The 20,025-nt window shown below is 50.7% G+C and overlaps 1 protein-coding gene across 4 annotated transcripts; it reads left to right on the top strand.

The window, feature by feature from the left end:
• Positions 1–48: 48 nt before the first annotated feature.
• AFMID (arylformamidase) lies at positions 49–14,835 on the top strand. 4 transcript variants are annotated; one of them, XM_069482914.1, is made up of 11 exons: positions 49–127; positions 1,725–1,815; positions 10,280–10,384; positions 10,460–10,508; positions 11,200–11,285; positions 11,372–11,444; positions 11,629–11,726; positions 11,978–12,056; positions 12,143–12,308; positions 12,490–12,594; positions 13,840–14,834. In XM_069482914.1, the coding sequence occupies exons 1-11, from the start codon at positions 68–70 to the stop codon at positions 13,870–13,872; spliced, it is 945 nt and encodes a 314-aa protein (XP_069339015.1). In that variant the 5' UTR covers positions 49–67; the 3' UTR covers positions 13,873–14,834. The 4 variants fall into 4 exon arrangements, with proteins under 4 accessions (XP_069339015.1, XP_069339016.1, XP_069339017.1 ...); XM_069482915.1 differs by having other exon boundaries at positions 12,143–12,278; XM_069482916.1 differs by lacking the exons at positions 11,200–11,285; positions 11,372–11,444; positions 11,629–11,726; positions 11,978–12,056 and having other exon boundaries at positions 12,143–12,278.
• Positions 14,836–20,025: the final 5,190 nt, after the last annotated feature.

Below are 20,025 nucleotides of genomic sequence, written 5' to 3' on the forward strand. Positions count from 1 at the left end.
GATCTGAGCCCCGCCTCACCCGCCGAGGATAAAGTGGCTGGGCGCGCGCCGCTGGCTGGACCTCGTGATGGATGTGCACGGGGCGGGCCGCGGGCCCGAGGCTCCCTGGAAGAGTATGTCTGCAGAGGTAGGCGGGCTGCAGGGAGGGGCGGGGGGCTGCGCCGCGAGCTCCACTCATTGGTGACCCGGGAGCTGATTACTGTCATCAGCTCAGTGATTACACTGGAATTCCAAGAAGGAGACAGCGGCCTTCTAGATCACTCCACGGGGCACGTTGAGCGTCTACTGTGTGCCAGGTCGCGCATTTTTGAGCACTGTGATCTGTTTTACTTCTTGCCGCAGGGAGATTTTTGTTAGCCCGATTTTAAGGATAGAGAACATGGAAGTCCTGGTTAATATCCACAGGCCCGCAGGAGGTTAGAGGCCAAAGTTTCCGATCTTGAACTGAGCTTATGCAATGTGTTCAGGTCTGTTTTGGAAATGACGCAGAGTACATGGTACGGTACCTGGCACTTGTTTTGATTATCATTCGATTATAATTTCCTAACTAGTGTTCCTGCATTTTAGGCAGTGGTTCTTTTTCCAGTCGTGGACACATCTGAAAATCTGGCGAAAGTTATAGATCCTGCCCCCAGAAATCATATTTATCTCTCTCTCTCTGTCTCTCGCACGCACACACACACACACACACACACTTCCCTACACGATCAGGGGACTCTCAGAAACCGACTGCGTTATCATTATCATAAATAATGGGAATAAAGATGACAGTAGCAATCACGGAGTAGGTCAGGTGTGGCTGTAAGCATCCTACAGATAATAAACTTCACAGGTATAGATTGTGCAGATCCAAGGACCTCTGGCCAAGAGCCCCATTCAACTGGCCGAGGAGACAACCCACACTTGGGTGTTCGCTTCCCTTCTCTGTCCCTTATCGCTGTAACCTTGTGAGGCGGCCATTATGTCCATTCTACCAATAAGGGTACTGAGTCCTAGAGACTACCTAACTTGCCCAGGATAAAACGCCAGGAAGTGATGGTGTTTGGCCTCAGGCAGGTCTTCAGTTTTCCCATGATGTGGGCTTTGAGGCCTTTCTCCCAAACCCTGTTCCTTGTTAGTTTCTGCATTAAGTCTGAACATATTAGCCTGACATCCACGGCCCTCCCTCCTCCAGCCCCAGCTTCCCAGTCTTACCAGACTACTTCAGCATTTGCAAACTGACCTTTGATTCCTTCCCCCTCACTTTTGTGCCTTTGACTGTGCTGGGTCCTCCTGCAGTCAGAATTGCACCCCTTCCAGGAAGATGAGCTCCTTTGCAGTGGCCACCCCAGCCGCCTGGCCTCCTGTAGTCCTAGCTGCTGTGGGAGTGGTGCCCACCCGATGGCATTAACTGGACACATTTATGGAACCTTGTCTCCCCTTAAGGTGGTTGGCTGGTTAAAGGCACAGCTGTTGCTGGGGTACCTCTAGACCATGGATCTGAGGGCATCTTCGATGTTGTGTCTGAGGCAGCTAATGGGGTACCCTGTGGGAGGAGGGTGGGGGGCAGATTGCCAGGCTGGAGGCTGGAGGAGATTGAAGGAAGCTGAGGGCATATTCAGGAGCCTGGGATACTGGGGAGGGGGCTTCTGAAGGCAGAGAGGAACATCCAGGCATGTGCAGGGGTGAGGCACACTCTGTGTTGAGAATGAAGGTCTTACAGAGCCTGTGTCTGTGTCCTACAGGAGTTGGAGAATCAATACTCCCCGAGCAGATGGGTCGTCCGACTGGGAGCAGAGGAAGCCTTGAGGACTCACTCACAGATAGGAATCGAGGGTACTGGTGTGACCTCTCCGTGGCCGAGTTGGGTGGCATGGGTGCATGTGGCAGTGGTTCAGAATGCTGCAGGGAGGGAGGAGGTGCTGCACCACCTGAGCCTTGAGGGCCGTTTCCCCGCCACCAGGTGCTTTGTAAGCTTCCCCTGCTTATGGGTGGGTGCCCAGGGCCCTTCAATGCAAGGACCAGTGGAGCAGGGGAGGCCTGGGTAGAGTCCAGGACTGGGTTGACCATGCTCAACCTCCCCTCTTAGCCAACCATACCCAGGCCCATGAGGCCATATGCCATGGTTCATAGGAAGGTAAAGTGGAAAAAGGAAGATTCTCCCTCCACTGCTGAATGTGGAATGCTGTTGCCATTTATAAAAAGCAAGGAAGGCTTTTTTTTTTTTTTTCTTTAATAAAATCAGGGCTTGGGAACCCATAAACTAGTAAAGTCTTAAGGAAAATTTTCATCTCTGCCCTGTGTCTGCAGAGTGCTGCACCACGATTTGAACACTTGGGGAAGTATTTGTGCTGGGTTGGACAGCAGGCACCAAGGAAGAAGTGTGGTTATGGACACAGCCAGCCTGTGTTTGCCCAGTCGGGAACACTGGGTGTTGGCGAGTCTGCTGTGCTTCAGCAGGCTGGACCAGCCTTTCAGAGGCAGCTGCCTGGGTTCCTGGGATTAGTGGTTTTCTAAACAGAGATAACCCAGGAGGAGGAACAGACTTGTTGGGGATTTCTTCCAGCACATTCCACCATCCCCCTTGTCCCAATAGATAAGGGATAGAGCTGTTTCCTAGGGTTCCTTGCTGTGCCCAACTCTGTGCCAAATACATCTCTATTTGCCTGATAGAGATGGAAGTTCATGTGGTGAAACATACATGATTTTGAAGGAAACCTGTTTGCCGACCTTAATTGTTTTGAGGGATAAAAGAGCTAACCCCATTGAGAAAGGGAGTGGGGTGTAAAAAGCAGGAGCTAAGGAGTGTGCTGCCCTGTGTGCTCAGAAACGCTCTTTAGTAATCTCAGTAGGCTGGGGAGTGCTGTGATTTAACCGGCTTTCGCCTGCCTTCCTTTGACTGCGGCCCTGGTAGACAGGGGGTGCTGCAAGGACAACTGGCCCATCTCACAGATGAAGATCGCAAGCCGACAGGGCAGGGGTTAGGGTGAGGCACGTAAAGCACGTGCCAAGTTGGAGCCTGTCTCTGCTTAAAATTTTTATATTTTGTTCATCATGGACTTTTTGGCATTTTGCTCCTACCCTCCCACGGAATCTGGAGTTATCTTCTTTGAGAATTGCATTTCAGAATGGCCCCATGTCCTTGAGAAAGACATTCCTAGACTGCAAAACTGGCCAGAGACTTATTTAGCTTTTAAAAATATTTACGTCCCTCTCAAAGAAGCAGAGAAAAGATTTACAATAACTTTCCTAAAATAAATGCTCTAAGAAAAGGGAGGGGATATAAATGCCTTTCCTTTTTTATACCAGGGAGAAGCAAATCTTTTTCTTATTTTTGATTTGCGTTCATCCTTAAAACGTTGATATGTTAGCTTGCAGTGGGGATGTTCTCTTCGCTGACTCCCTTCATCCCCCACCAAGGCCTGGCCTCCCTTGGCAGGGACATGGGGGACAGAGTCTGATTGCTGTTGAGTGGACAGAGAGCAGGAGGAAGCCAGCAAAGCGTGGTGTTAAGAACTATTTCCTTACCAATAGCTTTTAAATTTGTTTCACCATGACCTTCAGTAAACATACACTTTACAATAAACGAAATGCAGCCTATATATTTTTTCGAGATGCAAAACGTCAAACACTGTATGATTCCATTTAAATGAGGCTCCCGGAAGAGTCAGATTTATAAGGACAGGAAGTAGGATGGTTGCCAAGTGGCTGCAGGCCGGGAGGAATGGGGGGTTATTGTTGAATGGGGACAGTTTCAGTCATACAAGACGAAAAGAGTTCTGGAGTTGGTCAAACAATAATGCGAATGTGCCTAATGCCACTGAACTGTACACTTAAAAATGGTTAAGATGGTGAATTTTATGTATATTTTACCACAATTTAAAAAGTAGTTTACATGCTATTTTAATACACAGGCATAGTTAAAAAGGTTGCACAAAACTCTTCTTGATGGGGGACGCGCTATTTTCTACCGCGTTCTCAGCCTATTTGGTGCTCATCACGTTGCTTGGCGAGCTCCGGTTCGCGACACCGGCAGGTCTGGGCCGCGAGGATGTTGGTGTCGCGCCGCGGCCCCTGTCCCGCAGTGGGAAGTGGGGGCATGGGGCCATTCTCGGGAGGCCCTGGGTAAACTGACCCGCTGTCCCCGAACCTCAGGGCGCCCGGGCCCGCGGGCGCGGACGGCCCTGAACGCCGTGCTCAGGCCCCGCCCCGCCCCTCCCCGGGACAGCCAATCGCCGGTGCGGTGGGCGTGGCCTCGTGATTGACAGGCTCCGGTCTCCCCGGACCTTTCCATCCTTGGCGTGCTGCATCTCTTCTCCTTTAGAAAAACGAAAGGAAGGAAACGAAGGCGTAGGAAATACAAACCCCCATTTTTTTTTTTTTTTTTACCGTAGTAAAATACTCATAACTTAAAATTTACCATTTTAACCATTTGGAAATTCAGGAGCATTTCGTACATTGACAGCGCTGTGCAGCTGTCGCCACTGGCGACTTACAGGACATTTTCATCACTCCCAGAGGAAACCCCACGCGCGTGCGCGGGCGCTCCCTCTCCCCCCACGATCCCTTTGCTTTCAGTCCCGCGGGTCTGCCTGTCCTGTAAGTGGGAGCATGCCATCCTTATGCCAGGGTGGCCTGTGTCTGCCGTCTCTGGCTCGGGGTTTTCTAGGCTCCTCCTTCCTGTGGCACGTGTCAGTGCTTCACTCCTTCCTATGACCAAGCCGTGTTTCACACTTTGTTCACCCCACGGACACTGGGTCGTTGCCCACTTTGGCTGTTGGGGGCCAGGCCTCTGTCTTCTCGGACCCCTGCCCCTGGTCCCGCAGCCCTTGCCTCCCAGCCTCTGCTGTGCTCCTCCCCTCCTCCTGCAACACGTGGCTTTTCTCACTTTGGTTCTCAGGGATTTGGCCAAGAACTCACTGTGACTTGAGCCCCAGACCTTCCCCTCCACCCTGAGCTGGTGCCCAGCCTGTCCAGCTTGGCCCCGGGCCCTGGCAGACACTCAGGCCAGAGGCACTCCCTTCTGCCCGGGGAGAGGTGAGGTCCCTGAGGCCTCCTTGCTCAAGGGTGGCTCAGGTCTCTGCCCAGCACCTTCTTCCCAGCCTTCCATGGCCCCAACCTGATCCAATCTCTCAGGGTCTGTCGCCCTCACTAAGCAGCCAGCTGGGCACAGTAGGGGTTTTGGACTATTTTAGTCACCACTCTATCTCAAACATCTAGAGCAGTGCAGGCCCATGGCTGATGCTTATGCAAATAATTGTTTCCTAAATGAATTGGAAAACTGGGAGTGATTAGCTCTGAAACCAGATGAGGTAATAAACCCTGGAGCTTCAGCCTTCTGCGACCATCTGTCTGGCCTCTCTGCTCCATACTTGGGTTACTCCCAGGGGTTCTGGCCTCCATGTCCCCTAACAGCTCTAACACAATGCTCAGGTCAGGTCCGTGGAGCCGGCTTCTTGGGGCCTGGAGTTTTTATCTGTAAGAGTTTGGATGGAGACTTTGGGTTGTGAATAATAGAAACCCAATTTTTGTTTTAATGAGAAAGGAAGTTTGCAATAAGGTTTATTCTGGTGTGTCTCGTTGAAGCCCTCCTGTGTTCCTGCCCTTGTGTTCAGGGCCCTGGGGGCTAGCAGGAGTCACACTCTGGAGCGAGGCACAATGGTGACCTCTGGAATGAGGTCACCTCATTTCTGTCTCTGCACCCCAGCTGCCCTCCCACCCGCTGCCCGCTGAGCCACCTCCTAGAGAGAGGCGATTTACCTTTCTCAGGGTCAGTAGAGGTTTTTAATATTTGGGGAGATTTATATGTGCTAATGAACTCCTACAGCTGCCTGGTTTAATTGCTATTCAATTTAGAACATAAATTTCATGATCTTTTTCTTAGTTTTAGCACATTAACGCAGTCTGTTCATATGCTTTGAGAACTCTTGTGTTAATTAAATCACTACCTTCGGGTTACCCCATTCCCGTGAGAATGTGTGGCTCAGGCACCTTCACAATGTGCCAGGGCAGGGTTGTTGGCAAACCCTCAGGGAGGGCAGTTGGCAATGGCCTCAGAATGATGGATGCATCTACCTTTTGACCCAGAATTCCGCTCCTGAGAGCACTTCCTCCAGACGCTTGCTCACGGTGCAGTAATGGATGCACAAGGCTGTTCACGGCAGGGTTGCTTGTGATTTCGTGGCCTTGGAGACAGCCCAGACGCCTTCAGCAAAGGATGGTTTTTGAGTCTGCAAGGCCAGGGAACGGCCCTCACCAGACACCAGCCCTCCAGTCTCCAGAACTGTGAGAAAATAGATTTCCGGTCGTTAGAGCCACCCAAGCTGTGGTATTTTGTTATGGCAGCCTGAGCTGACTCAGACAGGCCCCGGGAGGGGTTTGTGCACGTTGTAACTGGCTGGTGCTGTGGCTGTAGGGAGTCCAGGTGGAGGCAGGGACAGCCATGGGGAGGGCGGTGGTCCCTGCCTTTCAGGGGACAGGTGAAGGGAGGTCCAGCCAGGGTGAGAAGGAGACTCTGGATTCAGGACAAAAGCCAACAGGACTTCCCAGGGATCAGATGTAGTTTGAGAAAGAGCGGGGTCTTCAGTGACCCCAGGGTGTTCGTCCAGAGCAACCAGAGTAGCTGGTTGAATAAATTAACATGCAGCCATGAACAGAGTATCGAGTAACTGGGAAAGAGGAAATAAAGAGAAGCTGTCTGTGCGTCCTCACGCACAGGACACCCTGAGCAGAATCAGGCCATTTCCAAATGGGTACGTTTTAATCGATTAGAGCCACAAGATTCTGTTAAGTGAATCCAGTATGTGATTCTAGTTTCTTCTTTATTATCATTATTTATTTATTTACTGTAGAGACGAGGTCTTGCTGTGTGGCCAGGCTGGTCTCCAGCTCCTGGCCTCAGGCGGTTCCCCACCCTCGAGCCCTGAGCCACCACCACACTGACCTGTGATTAAACTTTGAAGTGTTTATTAGAATTGAATCCTATTTTGTAACTATGTTTAAAGGTTTAGGGGAATTTCACCTGTGAAGGTCATGAGCTATAATATAATAATGGAGCACTGATTAAAAAATAAGTGAATGGCACTTTCTCTTGAAGAAATAATATGTTTACATGGTTAAAAACTGCACAAAAGCATTATCAGTGAAGCGTTCCCTGCCCTCTTCATCTGCCCAGCGTCTCCCACCCTCCAAGGCAGCTTCTAGGAGGCGGCTTCTATTGACAGGGACACGCGCTCCCTCCCTTTAATCCAGAAGGCACACGGTAAAAGGCATTGCCATGCTGTTTCACTTAGTATTTCTTGGAGACCTGTCCTTATCAGTACACAGAGAGCACCTTATCAGTTCACCCAGAGCCCCTCTGAAGGCAGGGGTTGCTGACGTGCTTGGTGCTGGCAAAACTGGTTTTGCAACCACTCTGGTGTCCTGGGAAGGCAGACTCGTGCTGGGTTTTGGCACACGGGAAACTTGGCATCTGCCATCACTTTGACTTCTCCTGGTTTTGGGCAGTCCAGCCAGAATGCAGACAGCCGCCGTGACAGTTCGCGCACACTGGCGCCAACACTGCTTCTGTGAGCTCTCAGTCTGATGCTTACTCCCCTCCTACCATTCACCCCTCTGGAGTTGCAGAATCAATCCCCTACTTGAGGGAAGCATAGTTTTTGGGGGGCCCCCCCGGTGGCCACTGAGGTCGGGGACCCCAAGTTGCAGGTTAATACTCAGAGCTCTCTCTGAGATGCAGGCTCCTCGTGGTGTCTGCTGGGAGCTGGACTGCATATCTTTTGGGGAGATCAACCCAGCACCCCAAGGGTCCCCTGACAGTGCCCGACTTACTAACATCTCTTGGGGATCATTTTATCAGCGTGTCCTTCTTCAGTCCAGGTGGGGGTGGGCTGCAGGGAAGGGGGTGGAAGCCAATATTCTGGTCAGGGGCCCCCCGATGGAGATTTGTCTCAAGAGCCAGAGAGTCTTGTATCTGCCAACACCCCCTGAAGTGGCTACGGCCTTCTAGAACAATGGTGTCCACTCTGCGAAGAAAGGGAGTGGTCTATCAGTTTGCTGGGGCTGCCATAACAAAGCACCACAAACTGGGTAGCTTTAGCAACGGAAAGGGATTCTCTCACAGTGCTGGGTTTTTTTAATTTAGTTTTATTTTTTTAAAATTTTTACAGATTCTTAGAAGTGTTAGAGAATACTCTTATACTTCTGGAGGCCAAAAGTGCAAAATCAGGTGTTGGCAGGGCGGTGCTCCCTCTTAGGGCGCTAGGGAAGACCTCAGCCTCTGAGATCCTGGTAGCTCCTTGGCTTGTGGAGGTGTAATGCCTGTGTGTGTGTGTGTGTGTGTGTGTGTGTGTGTCTGTGTGTGTCTGTGTCCAAATTTCTTCATTTTATTAGGACAGCAGCCATATTAGGTTACGGGTCCACTCTAATGACTATCTTAACTAATTACATCTGCGACGACACTATCTCTAAATAAGGTCACGTTCTGAGGTACCAGGATTAGGACTTCAACATAGGAATTTGGGGTGGGAGGCAGACACAGTTCAGCCCATAACTGGTGATGCTGCAGCAACAGACCTTTCCAGATTCTGGGGGCCCCCACCTCGTGATGAATGTCGCTGTGCCCAGCTGCAGTCTGGGGCAGCAAAGGGAAGTTACACAGAAAGATGCTGCGTCCGCCCCGGACCTGCTGGCTGCCCCCCACACCCAGTCGAATTCAGAATTTTTTTTTTTTTTGAGACAGAGTCTGGTTCTGTTGCCCGGGTAGAGTGCCATGGCGTCAGCCTAGCTCACAGCAACCTCAGACTCCTGGGCTCAAGCAATCCTACTGCCTCAGCCTCCCAAGTAGCTGGGACTACAGGTGTGCACCACCACACCTGGATAATTTTTTCTATTTTTAGTAGTTCCTGGCTAATTATTTCTATTTTTAGTAGAGACGGTGGTCTTGCTCTTGCTCAGGCTGGTCTCGAACTCCTGGCCTCATGTGATCCTCCAGCCTCGGCCTCCCAGAGTGCTAGGATGACAGGTGTGAGCCACCACGCCTGGCCAGATTGATTCAGAATTTATCTTCAGCTCATGCCATGTGGTATTTGTGGGACCCGTTTTGACTCTTTACATAACAAAATACTCTTCAGTTTTTTCTTTTTGATTAGCACGTTTGGGGTCCTGCTCATGCAGTCTTTGCTGACTGGGAGGTTCCAGAGATCTGTTTTCTTTTCTAAAAGCTTTCTGGTCCGATCTGGAGTGGCTCTCTGTGTGTGGGCTGAGGTAGGGGTCAAGAACGTTTTCATTCAGATATTCAGTTGACCGAGCCTTGCTTATTTGAAGTACAGATTCATTACACAATTTCCTTTTCTTTTTACACAGTTTTCTTTCAAATGCTTACTGTGTATCCAGTCCTGGGTGTACAGAGGTGGGCAAAACAAAGCCCTTGTCCTCACAGAGTTTGCTCCAGTGATGGTGGTGGACAGGTGGTCACCTGGAAAAGTGTCTGTCAAGAATGATGAATGCCTGGATGGAAAGCACAGAGGGACGGGTGCACCGTACCGTAGTGACGGGTCCGTTCCAGGTCACGTGGGCTGTGTCCAGTGCTGTTGCTCTTACACACAGCATTGCTGCGAGCATCCTTAAGACAAACCCTTGGCAATATTTCTGATTATTCCCTTGTAATAAATGCAGATAAGGACTTGGGGGCTTTGTTGCATATTTTCAAGTTGCCTTCCCGAAGAGTTTACAGTCTACACTGTCTCCAGCCCAGGGTTGGAGGAGCTCATCTGCCTGGGTTTGGTGATGTCGGGGAACATCTGGAGGGCACTTCCGCACTCAAACGTGAGCAGAGCTGCTCCCGCCTCCACACCTGTTTCCCTCGCGGCGCCCTTCGTCCTTTCTCCCCACCTGGGCCGTAGCCAATGTCCGCATTGCTCTGAGCTCTTCCGTTGTGGCACTCATTATATATTCATATTGCTCCATTTTCTGTTGGTTTCAAGTGAGTTTCTATCCTGTTTCCCTAGAAGATTATTTTTCCAAATATTTGGGAACATTTGTGCTTCCTAGAGCGCACAGCACAGCGAAGTGCAGACAATAAGCATGTGGTAACGTGGTGCTGAGAGGTGCCACCCAGAACCCGGTTCCCTCGGAGACAGACGCCAGGACTGGGGAGTCCTCTTTCCTGGGGGGTGCTCACAGCTGAAGCTGACTTGTCAACCCAAGGGAGCTTTCAGCCAAAAGGGCTCTACCCCAGCAGAATCAGAAATTGCTGCCACTTGAGCTTGTGCTGACAGTGACGTGTCTGTTTCTGAGACAGCCACCAGGAGGGCCCGGGCCACCGGGAGGAGCCTGCTGCACGTCCCCTACGGAGACGCCAAAGGGGAGACACTGGACATCTACCTTCCCCCCGAGGCACCTGAAGGTCAGCGCAGGGGCTGGGGGTTCTGCCGCAGGGCTCAGGGGCCAGCCCCACCCACGCACCCCCTTGGTTTTACAGCCTTGCCTATCTTCGTGTTTGTCCACGGAGGATACTGGCAGTGTGGAAGGTGAGTGGGGCATTCGGATCCTGGAGCAAAAGGGAGATTGTGCTTTCCCAGCTGGGTTGGTCTCCTGCAGCCGCTGCAACTGCAACACGACACGCTGGCGGCTTCAACGGAGCATGTCCTCCCACATCCTGGAGGCCAGACGCCAGACAGCAAGCAGTGGGCAGGGCCGGGCTCCCTCCGAAGCTCTCAGCACGGTCCTTCCTGCCTCCTCCAGCTTCGGCTGGCCCAGATGCTCGCTGGCCTGCGGCTGCAACCCTGCGGTCTGCTCCGTCCACAGCTGCACTCTGAGTTTCTGTGCCTGAAATCCCCCTTCTTTTTTCTTACAAGGACACCAGTCATTGGATTCAGGGCCCACCCTAATCCAGGATGATCTCACCTCAAGATTCTTAATGCCATCTGCAAAGACCCTATTTTCAAACACGGTCACATTCATAAGATCTGGGGGTTGTGACTTGGACATGTCTTTTTGGGGGACGCAGTTCAACCCAGTCCCCACAGTGAGAAGCACGTCCAGCCCACTCTCCAGTCAAGGGAAAAGCCAGAGTGACCGAGCAGAGTTCTCCCAGGACGTGCGCTTGCAGTGAGAGAGGCCACACTCTGAGTGGCCGAACGTAGGGCACGTGGCGTGCCCAGGACACGGGGAAGCAGCACAGTGGTCAAGCTGCCTCCAACTGTCTGTCTCTTTCTGCAGTAAAGACGAATCTGCCTTCATGGTGGAGCCCCTGACAGCACAAGGAGTGGCCGTGGTGACAGTGGCTTATGACATTGCCCCCAGAGGTAACAGGGGTGGTTGCTGCAGGTCCGAGGGCCTGTGGGCTTTGATGGGGCGGGAGCCCCCAACCTGGCTCGTGCTCTCTGTGCAGGCAACCTGGACCGGATGGTAGACCAGGTGGTGCGGAGCACCGCGTTTGTGCAGAAGCGGTACCCGTGCAATGAGTGGGTGTTGCTGCACGTTTCCTGCTTGCTGGACCATGCTGGGTGGGAGGACCATGCCCACTGGACGCAGCCACGCTGCCCCTCTGGCCTGTGGAGCAGAAGGCAAAGTGGGACCTCTCGGTACTGGCCTGACACTTTGGGGAAACTTAATGCAAATGCAGCTCTTTGCTCTGTCCCATTGCAGGGGAATTTACCTGTGTGGACATTCAGCAGGGGCCCAGCTGGCTGCCATGATGCTCCTGACCGACTGGACCAAGCTTGGAGTCATGCCCAACCTCAAAGGTTTCCACGGGGACTGCAGCCTGGCTGGGCGGCCTTCACCCTCCAGACGGGCCTGAGGGTTTGGACCAGCTGTTCCAAATCCCCACAGCTGGGAGTGGCTTGACCATAAGGGCTTTGAGCCCTGTGAGCAGGGCCTTCTCTGCTTCCTCTTGCCACCCCCCCCCCCCCCGTTTGCCCCTCTGGCCTGGAGGGTGGGCTGCCTGTCTCGCTCCACCTGAGCCTGGCCATGGGACTGTTCTTCCCCTTCCCAGGCTTTTTCCTGGTGAGTGGGGTCTACGACCTGGAGCCCATCCTGTGCACCTCGCAGAACGCCCCTCTCCACTTGACACTGTGAGTCCCCCACCCACCCCAGCCCCAGCTGGAGCCTGGCTGCTCCCTGCCCTGACTCCCACACACCCCGCACACCCCTCCACCAGAGAGGATGCTCAGAGGAACAGCCCCCAGCTGTTGACGGCCCTGACGCAGCCGGCGGATCCCACCTGCCAGGTGCTGGTGATCGTGGGCCAGCACGACTCCCCCGAATTCCAGCGACAGTCCAGGGAGTTTTATCAGGTACTCCCAGCACCCAGTTTGCGGCCGGAGGTCAAGGGTCATGTGATCTTCTCATTATCTTCTTGCCTTCACCCAAGTGGACCCGAAGACTATCAGTCATTCATTCAGCAAATACCTACTGAGCTCCCGAGCAGGCCGGGCCTGGTGAGGAGGGTCCCAGCCTCCCCTCCTGCAGCCTCACCCTTCCCCTTCCCGCGTTTCTCCTGCCCAGACCCTGCGCCGAGGCGGGTGGAAAGCCTCGTTTGAAGAGCTCCGCAATGTGGATCACTTTGAAATCATTGAGAATCTGACCCAGAAGGACGACGTGCTCACGCAGGTGGGGCCTCGTCCCTTCCCAGCTGCCCAGCAGCCCCCTTCACGGTGGACAGTGGGGCTCCCGTCCCAGCCCCTCAGACGCAAGCAGGGATGGTGGGCAGCGCTGCACAAAGGGGCCACCCCTGGTTCTTTGGCATCCAGCAGGCTGGGGGACCCCTGGGTGCTGATGCCAGAGTTGAATGCTGCACTTGTCTCCTACACACTTCTCCTCCCTCTGGAGCAGCCCCAGCTGATCCGTGGGGAGTCTGGTCCTGGGCACACAGAGGGGATCTGCGCGTGGCTACCTGGGGGGAGAGAGACAGGTGGAGAAAGTGTTGGCCTGTCCGTGTCTAGAATAAAAGCAAAAACCGGATGAGTGCAGTGGCCTGTAATCCCAGCACTGTGGGAGGCAGAGGCAGGAGGATCGTTTGAGCCCAGGAGTCTGAGGTTGCTGTGTGAGCTAGGCTGACACCGCTGTCCTCCAGCCAGGATGACAGAACAAGACTCTGCCTCAAAAAAAAAAAAAAAAGAAAGAAAAGAAAAATTAATGCCCTGAGCTCCCCAGGGTTCTGCTGTTGGGAGCTTGAGTTTGCCCAACATGTCTGGGGCTCAGGGTGGCAAAGAGCGTCCAAACCCACCGACCCAGTAATTCTACCGCTTGGAATGTCACTTCAGTGTTGTCAATGAGACACTCAAAGACATTCTTTGTTAATGTTTAGAACTTGGAAACAACCTAAGTATCTAGGAAGGTTGAATTATGTTATAATCAGGCAACAAGATCACATTTGTGAAAACTACTTAGGATATGAGAAACTGGTTCAGAGCAGATGTTGTGAGAGCAAAAACCCGAGAAACAACTGATCTAGTGTATTCCTGGTTTCCTGCTGCGTAAGTAGCTGGGCCGTTAGAGGCGCAGTGTGCATATGAAAAACCATCTATCCGTGGTATTAAAAGTCCACATTTTAAAAATCTACAGTTTCTACCACGAATGTGGACGTATTAGTTTTTTTATTGATTTTTTTAGTTCATCACATTATTTTCTTTTTCCTTCCTCTTTTTGTTTCTCTTATTTTATTTTTTTTCTATTTTAATTTTAATTCTTTATACTACAGCTTAAAATCACATATTACTTTTTTTAACTGAGGAAAGAACAAACATCCAGAAAACCTAAGAAAGGAACGAGCCTAAGAAAGACACCCCGTTTCTTTAATCCCTGGGGAGAGCGGCTCCAATTCTGAGGCTTTTGTGTCGTCTCTTCCTGCTGCAGATTATATTGAAAACAATCTTTCGGGAGTTCTGACGACACCCAGGCCCCAGCCCGAGTGCACCCCAACTTCGGGTGCCCACTCAAGCAGCCTTCGGAGCGAAGCCGGCTTCCCACAGCGCCCAGCATGGCCCGGGGGGGGGGGCCTCCTCCCCTGGCAGGAGCCCTTCTTCCCACTGCCGTGGACACTCGTGACGGTCTCCATGTCCTCCCTCCTGGATCCTGCTCTGGGGAAGGTCCACAGGTCACACCCAGAGCTGCCTCTCTGACACTGCCTGCTGACACGGCATGACAAAAATGACTTAGCCCCAGCTTGCCACCTGTTTTTGTATGACCCTTAGGTTAAGAATGGTTTTACATTTTTAGAGTGTTCACAAAGAACCCAAAATTTCATAGCATGTAAAACTCAAATTTCAGCATTCATAAATGAAGCTGTATTAGAACTGTGAACTAAAATCAAATCTTAAGATTCCCCCCGACCCCCACCAACCAGTGACTGAATGGACCCCCCTCCTGGCCAAGGGGCTATCCTAAAACTGAATTGCCTGCCTCTTCATGGCCCCTCCCTTCTTGGGGACATCCTTTGTAACCCATTACCAGGCCTAAGGCTATGCAAGACACACCTGCAGGTCCTCAGTTTACACAACAAATGTATGTCCAGTGGCTTTTCTCTGATTTACAGACTTACTTTATCTTAACATTCCAAGCCTTTAGACAAAGTCATGTGTTTAACCAATTAAAAGTCAAAGAGTCTTTAAACCCACCTATAACCTGTAAGCCCCACTTTGAGATGGCCCACCTTTTGGGGCCAAACCAAAGTATGCCTCCCATGTATTGATTTATGACTTTACCTGTAACCCCTGTCTCCCTGAAATGTATAAAACCGAACTGTAACCCAACCACAGCAAGTTCCACTTGCTCAAGGCTTCTTGGATGTGGCTCCGGGTCATGGTCCTCAAATTTGGCTCAGAATAAATCTCTTTAAAATTATGTTACAGAGTTTGGCTTCTTTTTCTTTGCTAGGACACAGCCCTGCTCAATTGTTTACATGTTGTGTGACAGCTTCAAGCAGAGCTTCAAGCCTGGCCCTAGTGCATAGGGCACTGCCTATCCTGGCCTTTATAGGACACGCTGCTGTGAGTGAGGGCTTCCCCAAACCGGTTTTGTTTTGCTTTGCTTCTGTCTTCTCTCTGCTCTGTCCTGGGTCCTACTTGACATTTGGGTCTGTCCCTAAATACCCTGGGATCTTAGCCTTCGGGCTAGCACCTTGACAGTGAGGACAGTGCCATCCACAGGTAGGACAAGCTTCCTCTGCCCACCCCAGGTCTGTGTGCAATTCCCAAGGAGCCAGTATGTGGCTCCCACACCCCAGCCCAGCCCACCTCCTCTTTCTCCCGCTCTGAATATCTAGCAATTCAAGAATTTTCCCTGTGGGCTGGGCACGGTGGCTCACACCTATAATTCCAGCACTCTGGGAGGCCAAGGCGGGAGGATCCCTTGAGGCCAGGAGTTGGAAACCAGCCTGAGCAAGAGCAAGACCCTGCCTCTACTAAAAGTAGAAAAATTATCCGGGTGTGATGGCACACACCTGTAGTCCCAGCTACTCGGGAGGCTGAGGTAGCAGGATCACTTCAGCCCAGGAGTTGTAGGTTGCAGTGAGCTATGATGACTCCACTGCACTCCAGCCTGGATGACAGAGCGAGACTGTCTTTAAAAAGGAAAAAAAAACCAAGAATGTCCCCGTGGCATTGATTATACAATTATATACCACATGATACAGGGTTCGATACTGTCTTTGGTTTCAGGCATATGTTCCAAGTGGGGGTCTTGGAACATATCCCCACAGATCAGCCATACATCTGTAGGAACACACATGGTGTATATAGGGTATACAGACCCCACAGCCTCACTCTAGATTTTTAACACATCGACTGCCACGTGAATTGTATTTAACTCAGGCTAGTTTTGAACCCAGGGCGGCGTGAAGCAAAACCCTGCAGTTGGTTGGTAAAAATCTTACTTGTTGATGTTCTCATTATTACAATTAATACTGACAATTTAATTCTAAAAATGTGGATGTTTCACATAACTCTTGCACAGAAAACAATAAAAAATAACAAACTAGAAAGGATCGCTTTGTTTTAATAAAACACCATGGCCCCAGGGAAAAATATTTTTTCTAGTGTGGCAGTCAATGTGTTAAAATATTAACAACTCACCTGCGAGAACCTCAGGCTGCCCGAAACTCACTCCTCACCACACCTGGGTTGAGCCTTGCTCCGTAGGCTGTGCTGCGAGGTCAAACACTCAGGTAAGCAAGACATAAGTGCACACCTAGACGTGTGTACAGGCATGTGGCAGGCATGTTTCCAGGTATGTAGGTACAGAAGACAAGACGGGAAGGGTACACACGTGTTAACCTCCAGGGTGACATAGTGGGCAATTTAAATTTTCTTCCTTTTATTTAATAAACATTTTTACATTAAGTTTATTTTTTGATTGCTAAATTTTTTTTAGCAGAGCCATTGCTTCAATACTTTAATTAACTTATTTATATTTCTTTCTTTCTTTTTTGAGACAGGGTCTCACTCTGTCACCCAAGCTCTAGTGGCGGTATCACAGCTCACTGCAGCCTTGAACTCCTGGGTTCAAGGGATCCTCCTGCCTTAGCCTCCCAGGTAGCTGGGACTGTAGGCATAAGCCACCACACCCAACTAATTTTTCTATTTTTTGTAGAGACGAGGTCTCGCTCTTGCTCAGCCTGATCTCGAACTCCTGGTTTCAAGCGATCCTCCCGCCTTGGCCTACCGGAGTGCTAGGATTACAGGCGGGAGCCACTGTGCCCAGCCTTAATTTTCCCTTTTGTAGAAACAGGGTCTCAAAATATTGCTCAGGCTGGTCTTGAACTCCTGGCCTCAAGAGATCCTCCTGCCTTGGCCTCCCACAGTGCTGGGATTACAGGCATGAGTCACTGTACCTGGCCAACTGTTTCATTTCATTGGACTTTTTTTTATAGACAGAGTCTCACTCTGTTGCCCGGGCTAGAGTGCCATGGCGTCTGCCTAGCTCACAGCAACCTCAAACTCCTGGGCTCAAGCGATCCTACTGCCTCAGCCTCCCGAGTAGCTGGGACTACAGGCATGCGCCACCATGCCTGGCTAATTTTTTCTATATATATATTTTTTAGCTGTCCAAATCATTTCTATTTTTTAGTAGAGACAGGGTCTCGCTCTTGCTCAGGCTGGTCTTGAACTCCTGACCTCGAGCAATCCTCTCACCTCGGCCTCCCAGAGTGCTAGGATTACAGGCGTGAGCCACTGGGCCAGACCTGGACTTTTATTTAATATAGAGTTATATTAAATACACTGGATTTGATAACTGTGTCAATGTTTCTGATTTTGATGAATGTACTGTGGTTATGTGAGAGAATGAAGTATTTAGGGGTAAAGTGTCACAAGGCCTTGAACTTACTCATAAATGCTTCAGGTAAAGAACCCAGATACATATATATAAGTGTGCATTATATGCTATATACACACCTGAATGTGTGTGTGGATAGAGAGAAAGCTGAGAGACGGTGATAGAGCAAATGGCAAAAACATAAACGGAAAATCTGGGTGAAGGGTATGTGAGCAATCCTTGTACTATTTCTTGCAACTTTTCCTTAAAGTGACATCAAAATAAAAAGTTACAAGAAAGTTAAAACATTAAAAGAATAGAGGTCCGTGGGCCACGGGGCTAGAGGGTTCATGGGGCGGCCGCAAATTTCTGGCCAGGGAAGTGCGAGGATGGGCAGACCGACCCCTCCACCCCGCAGCTCGGGAAGTGACTCTCAGAACACCCTGTTCCAACACAGAGGACACCACTGATTTTTTTTTTTTTTTTAAACAACAGGTTTTCTTTTTAGCAGGCTGCAGGGTTTACCATTGCTGAGGCCTCCTGCTTGGAGGAGGGAAAGGGGGCGTCTGCGCCGTGGGTCAGCCCACCCTGGCCCACTCTTGCCCCGGCTCATGACGGGGTGACCCAGCACCTGGACCCTGGCCACAGAGGGTGGCTTCCCGGAAACCCACGTCTCTGCAGTCAGCGATTGCGCTCCTTCCCTGCCATTAGCCCTTTGTGCCCACGTGGAGTTTTCCTTCCCGCGGAGGTGGAGCGCTATAAACCGTGCCTGTCTGGCTTGGCCAGGGCCCAGCGCCCAGGAACTGCCCGAGGACTTGCTCCCAGCACCTGATTTCACTCCCTGACTCCTCTCCCCGTCCAGATCTCTGCCCATGGCTGGGGTCCCCATTCGTCCCCACATGAAACAAGTGGCTGGAGCAGGAGGCGGCAAACAGATCGATGAGGGACCGGACTGGGGAACAGGCCCAGCCCACATGGGAAAGCACGTGTGCTCAACCTGTCGTACAGAGCCGGTTACTGAACAAACTGTCCAGACCTTGGGAAACGTCAATCTGAACCCTTTTCACTCACCTTCCACTGACGTTCTTCCCAGAGGGGTGGAGAGGGCAAACACAAAAACCAAAACCAGGATTTATAAGCTTTGGCTCTGTTTATACAAGAGAAAAACAAAACCAGGAGAAACCTAGAGGAAATCATCAAGGAACCTCTTTTCGAAAGCATGTTAGAGTGGAAAGGCCCATCCAAGGCAGGGCAGAAACAACGCACAACGAACTGGCCAGAAAACAGAAACCAAAACTCAGAGAGAGAAGCTGATAATATGACTGCACAAAATTTTTAACCTTTTGCAGGGAAAAACCATACCACCGTCCCCTCCACTCCTGGGGGTTGACCTGGCCCTTCTCTGGAATGTACTTAAAAAAAAAAAAAACCGTACCACAAAGTCAAAGGGCAAATAACAAATGGGGTTGGGGTTGGGGCGTAACAAGTGAAGCTAAGTCCCTCTGTATAAAAACCCTTGGCAAGCAATTGGAAAAATGTCCCTAATCTAGCGAGAAGTGGGCAAAGGACACACACGAACCGGCAATTCGCAGAAATGAAGTTCAGTTACCAGTGAAGCTGAGAAGTGATCAGCCTCCGTTTTAAGTGAAGAAAGACAAATTAAACACATGCTGTTTTGTTTGCTGTTAGCTTACCCAGCGGTTTTTCTTTTTCAATTTTTAATTTTTTTACAGACAGGCTCACCCTGTTGCCCAGGCTGGAGTGCAGTGGTGCAATCACAGCTCACCGCAGCCTCCAACCCCTGGGCTCAGGGGTTCCTCCCGCGTCAGCCTCCCAATCAGCTGGAACTACAATCGCACACCACCTCGTCTGGCTAATTATTAATAAAAAAATTTTTTTTTGTAGAGATGTGGTCTTGCTATGTTGCCCAGGCTGGTCTCCAACATTAAAGTACTGAGATTACAGGCATGAGCTGCTGCCCTCAGCCTTAGTCTGTATTTCGGGAAAACAAGAGCTCTCAAGGGTGGTCTTGGCCTTTTCAGGTTGACCAGGGAGAACTTGGACCCTGAAAACTCAGCAACCAACAGAATAGATATGACCTCTCGCTGTCTTCCCACCCGTTTAGGGTCTCTCTGTGTCAATATCTGTGCGTTTTACTCTCCCTCATTTTCTTTCCCAATTCTGTTTCACAAAATCACTCACAATTGTCTTGCGAATTGAGCTGATACATAAACCCAAGCTACCAGGTTTTTTTTTTTTTTTTAGAGATGGGGTCTTGCTCTGTCGGCTCTGTCGCCCGGGGCTGGAATGTTGTGGTGCAATCGTAGCTCACTGCAGGCTGGGACTCCTGGGCTCAAGCCACCCTCCTGCCTCAGCCTCCCATAAGCTACCAGCCTCTCGTCCGATGCATAATGACTGTTACTGGTAGAAATGAACAAAACAAAATTAATTTGATAAGAGCTAAAGCTGCACATGGTAAATGTCTTTACTAAAGCAGATAAAAACCTCAAGGTTTTTTTAGCTACTAAATTTATATGTTAAAAATTTGGCCCCCAGACAATTGGAACTGGGTAGAAATGAAATAATGTAGGCCCGGCACGGTGGCTCACGCCTGTAATCCTAGCACTCTGGGAGGCTGAGGCGGGAGGATGGTTTGAGCTCAGGAGTACAAGACCAGCCTGAGCAAGAGCGAGACCCCGTCTCTACTAAAAATAGAAAGAAATGATTTGGACAGATAAAAATATATATAGAAAAATTAGCCGGGCATGGTGGCGCATGCCTGTAGTCCCA

This window comes from Eulemur rufifrons, chromosome 9, assembly GCF_041146395.1.
Source record: "Eulemur rufifrons isolate Redbay chromosome 9, OSU_ERuf_1, whole genome shotgun sequence".
NCBI lineage: Eukaryota > Metazoa > Chordata > Mammalia > Primates > Lemuridae > Eulemur > Eulemur rufifrons.

Bases quoted from the DNA above. Each gene is read 5' to 3' on its own strand.
- AFMID (XM_069482914.1), top strand. From the start codon at position 68: ATGGATGTGCACGGGGCGGGCCGCGGGCCCGAGGCTCCCTGGAAGAGT. The intron at 1,816-10,279 runs GTACTGGTGTGA...TTTCTGAGACAG, and splicing joins CTCACAGATAGGAATCGAGG to CCACCAGGAGGGCCCGGGCC. The intron at 10,385-10,459 runs GTCAGCGCAGGG...TTGGTTTTACAG, and splicing joins TCCCCCCGAGGCACCTGAAG to CCTTGCCTATCTTCGTGTTT.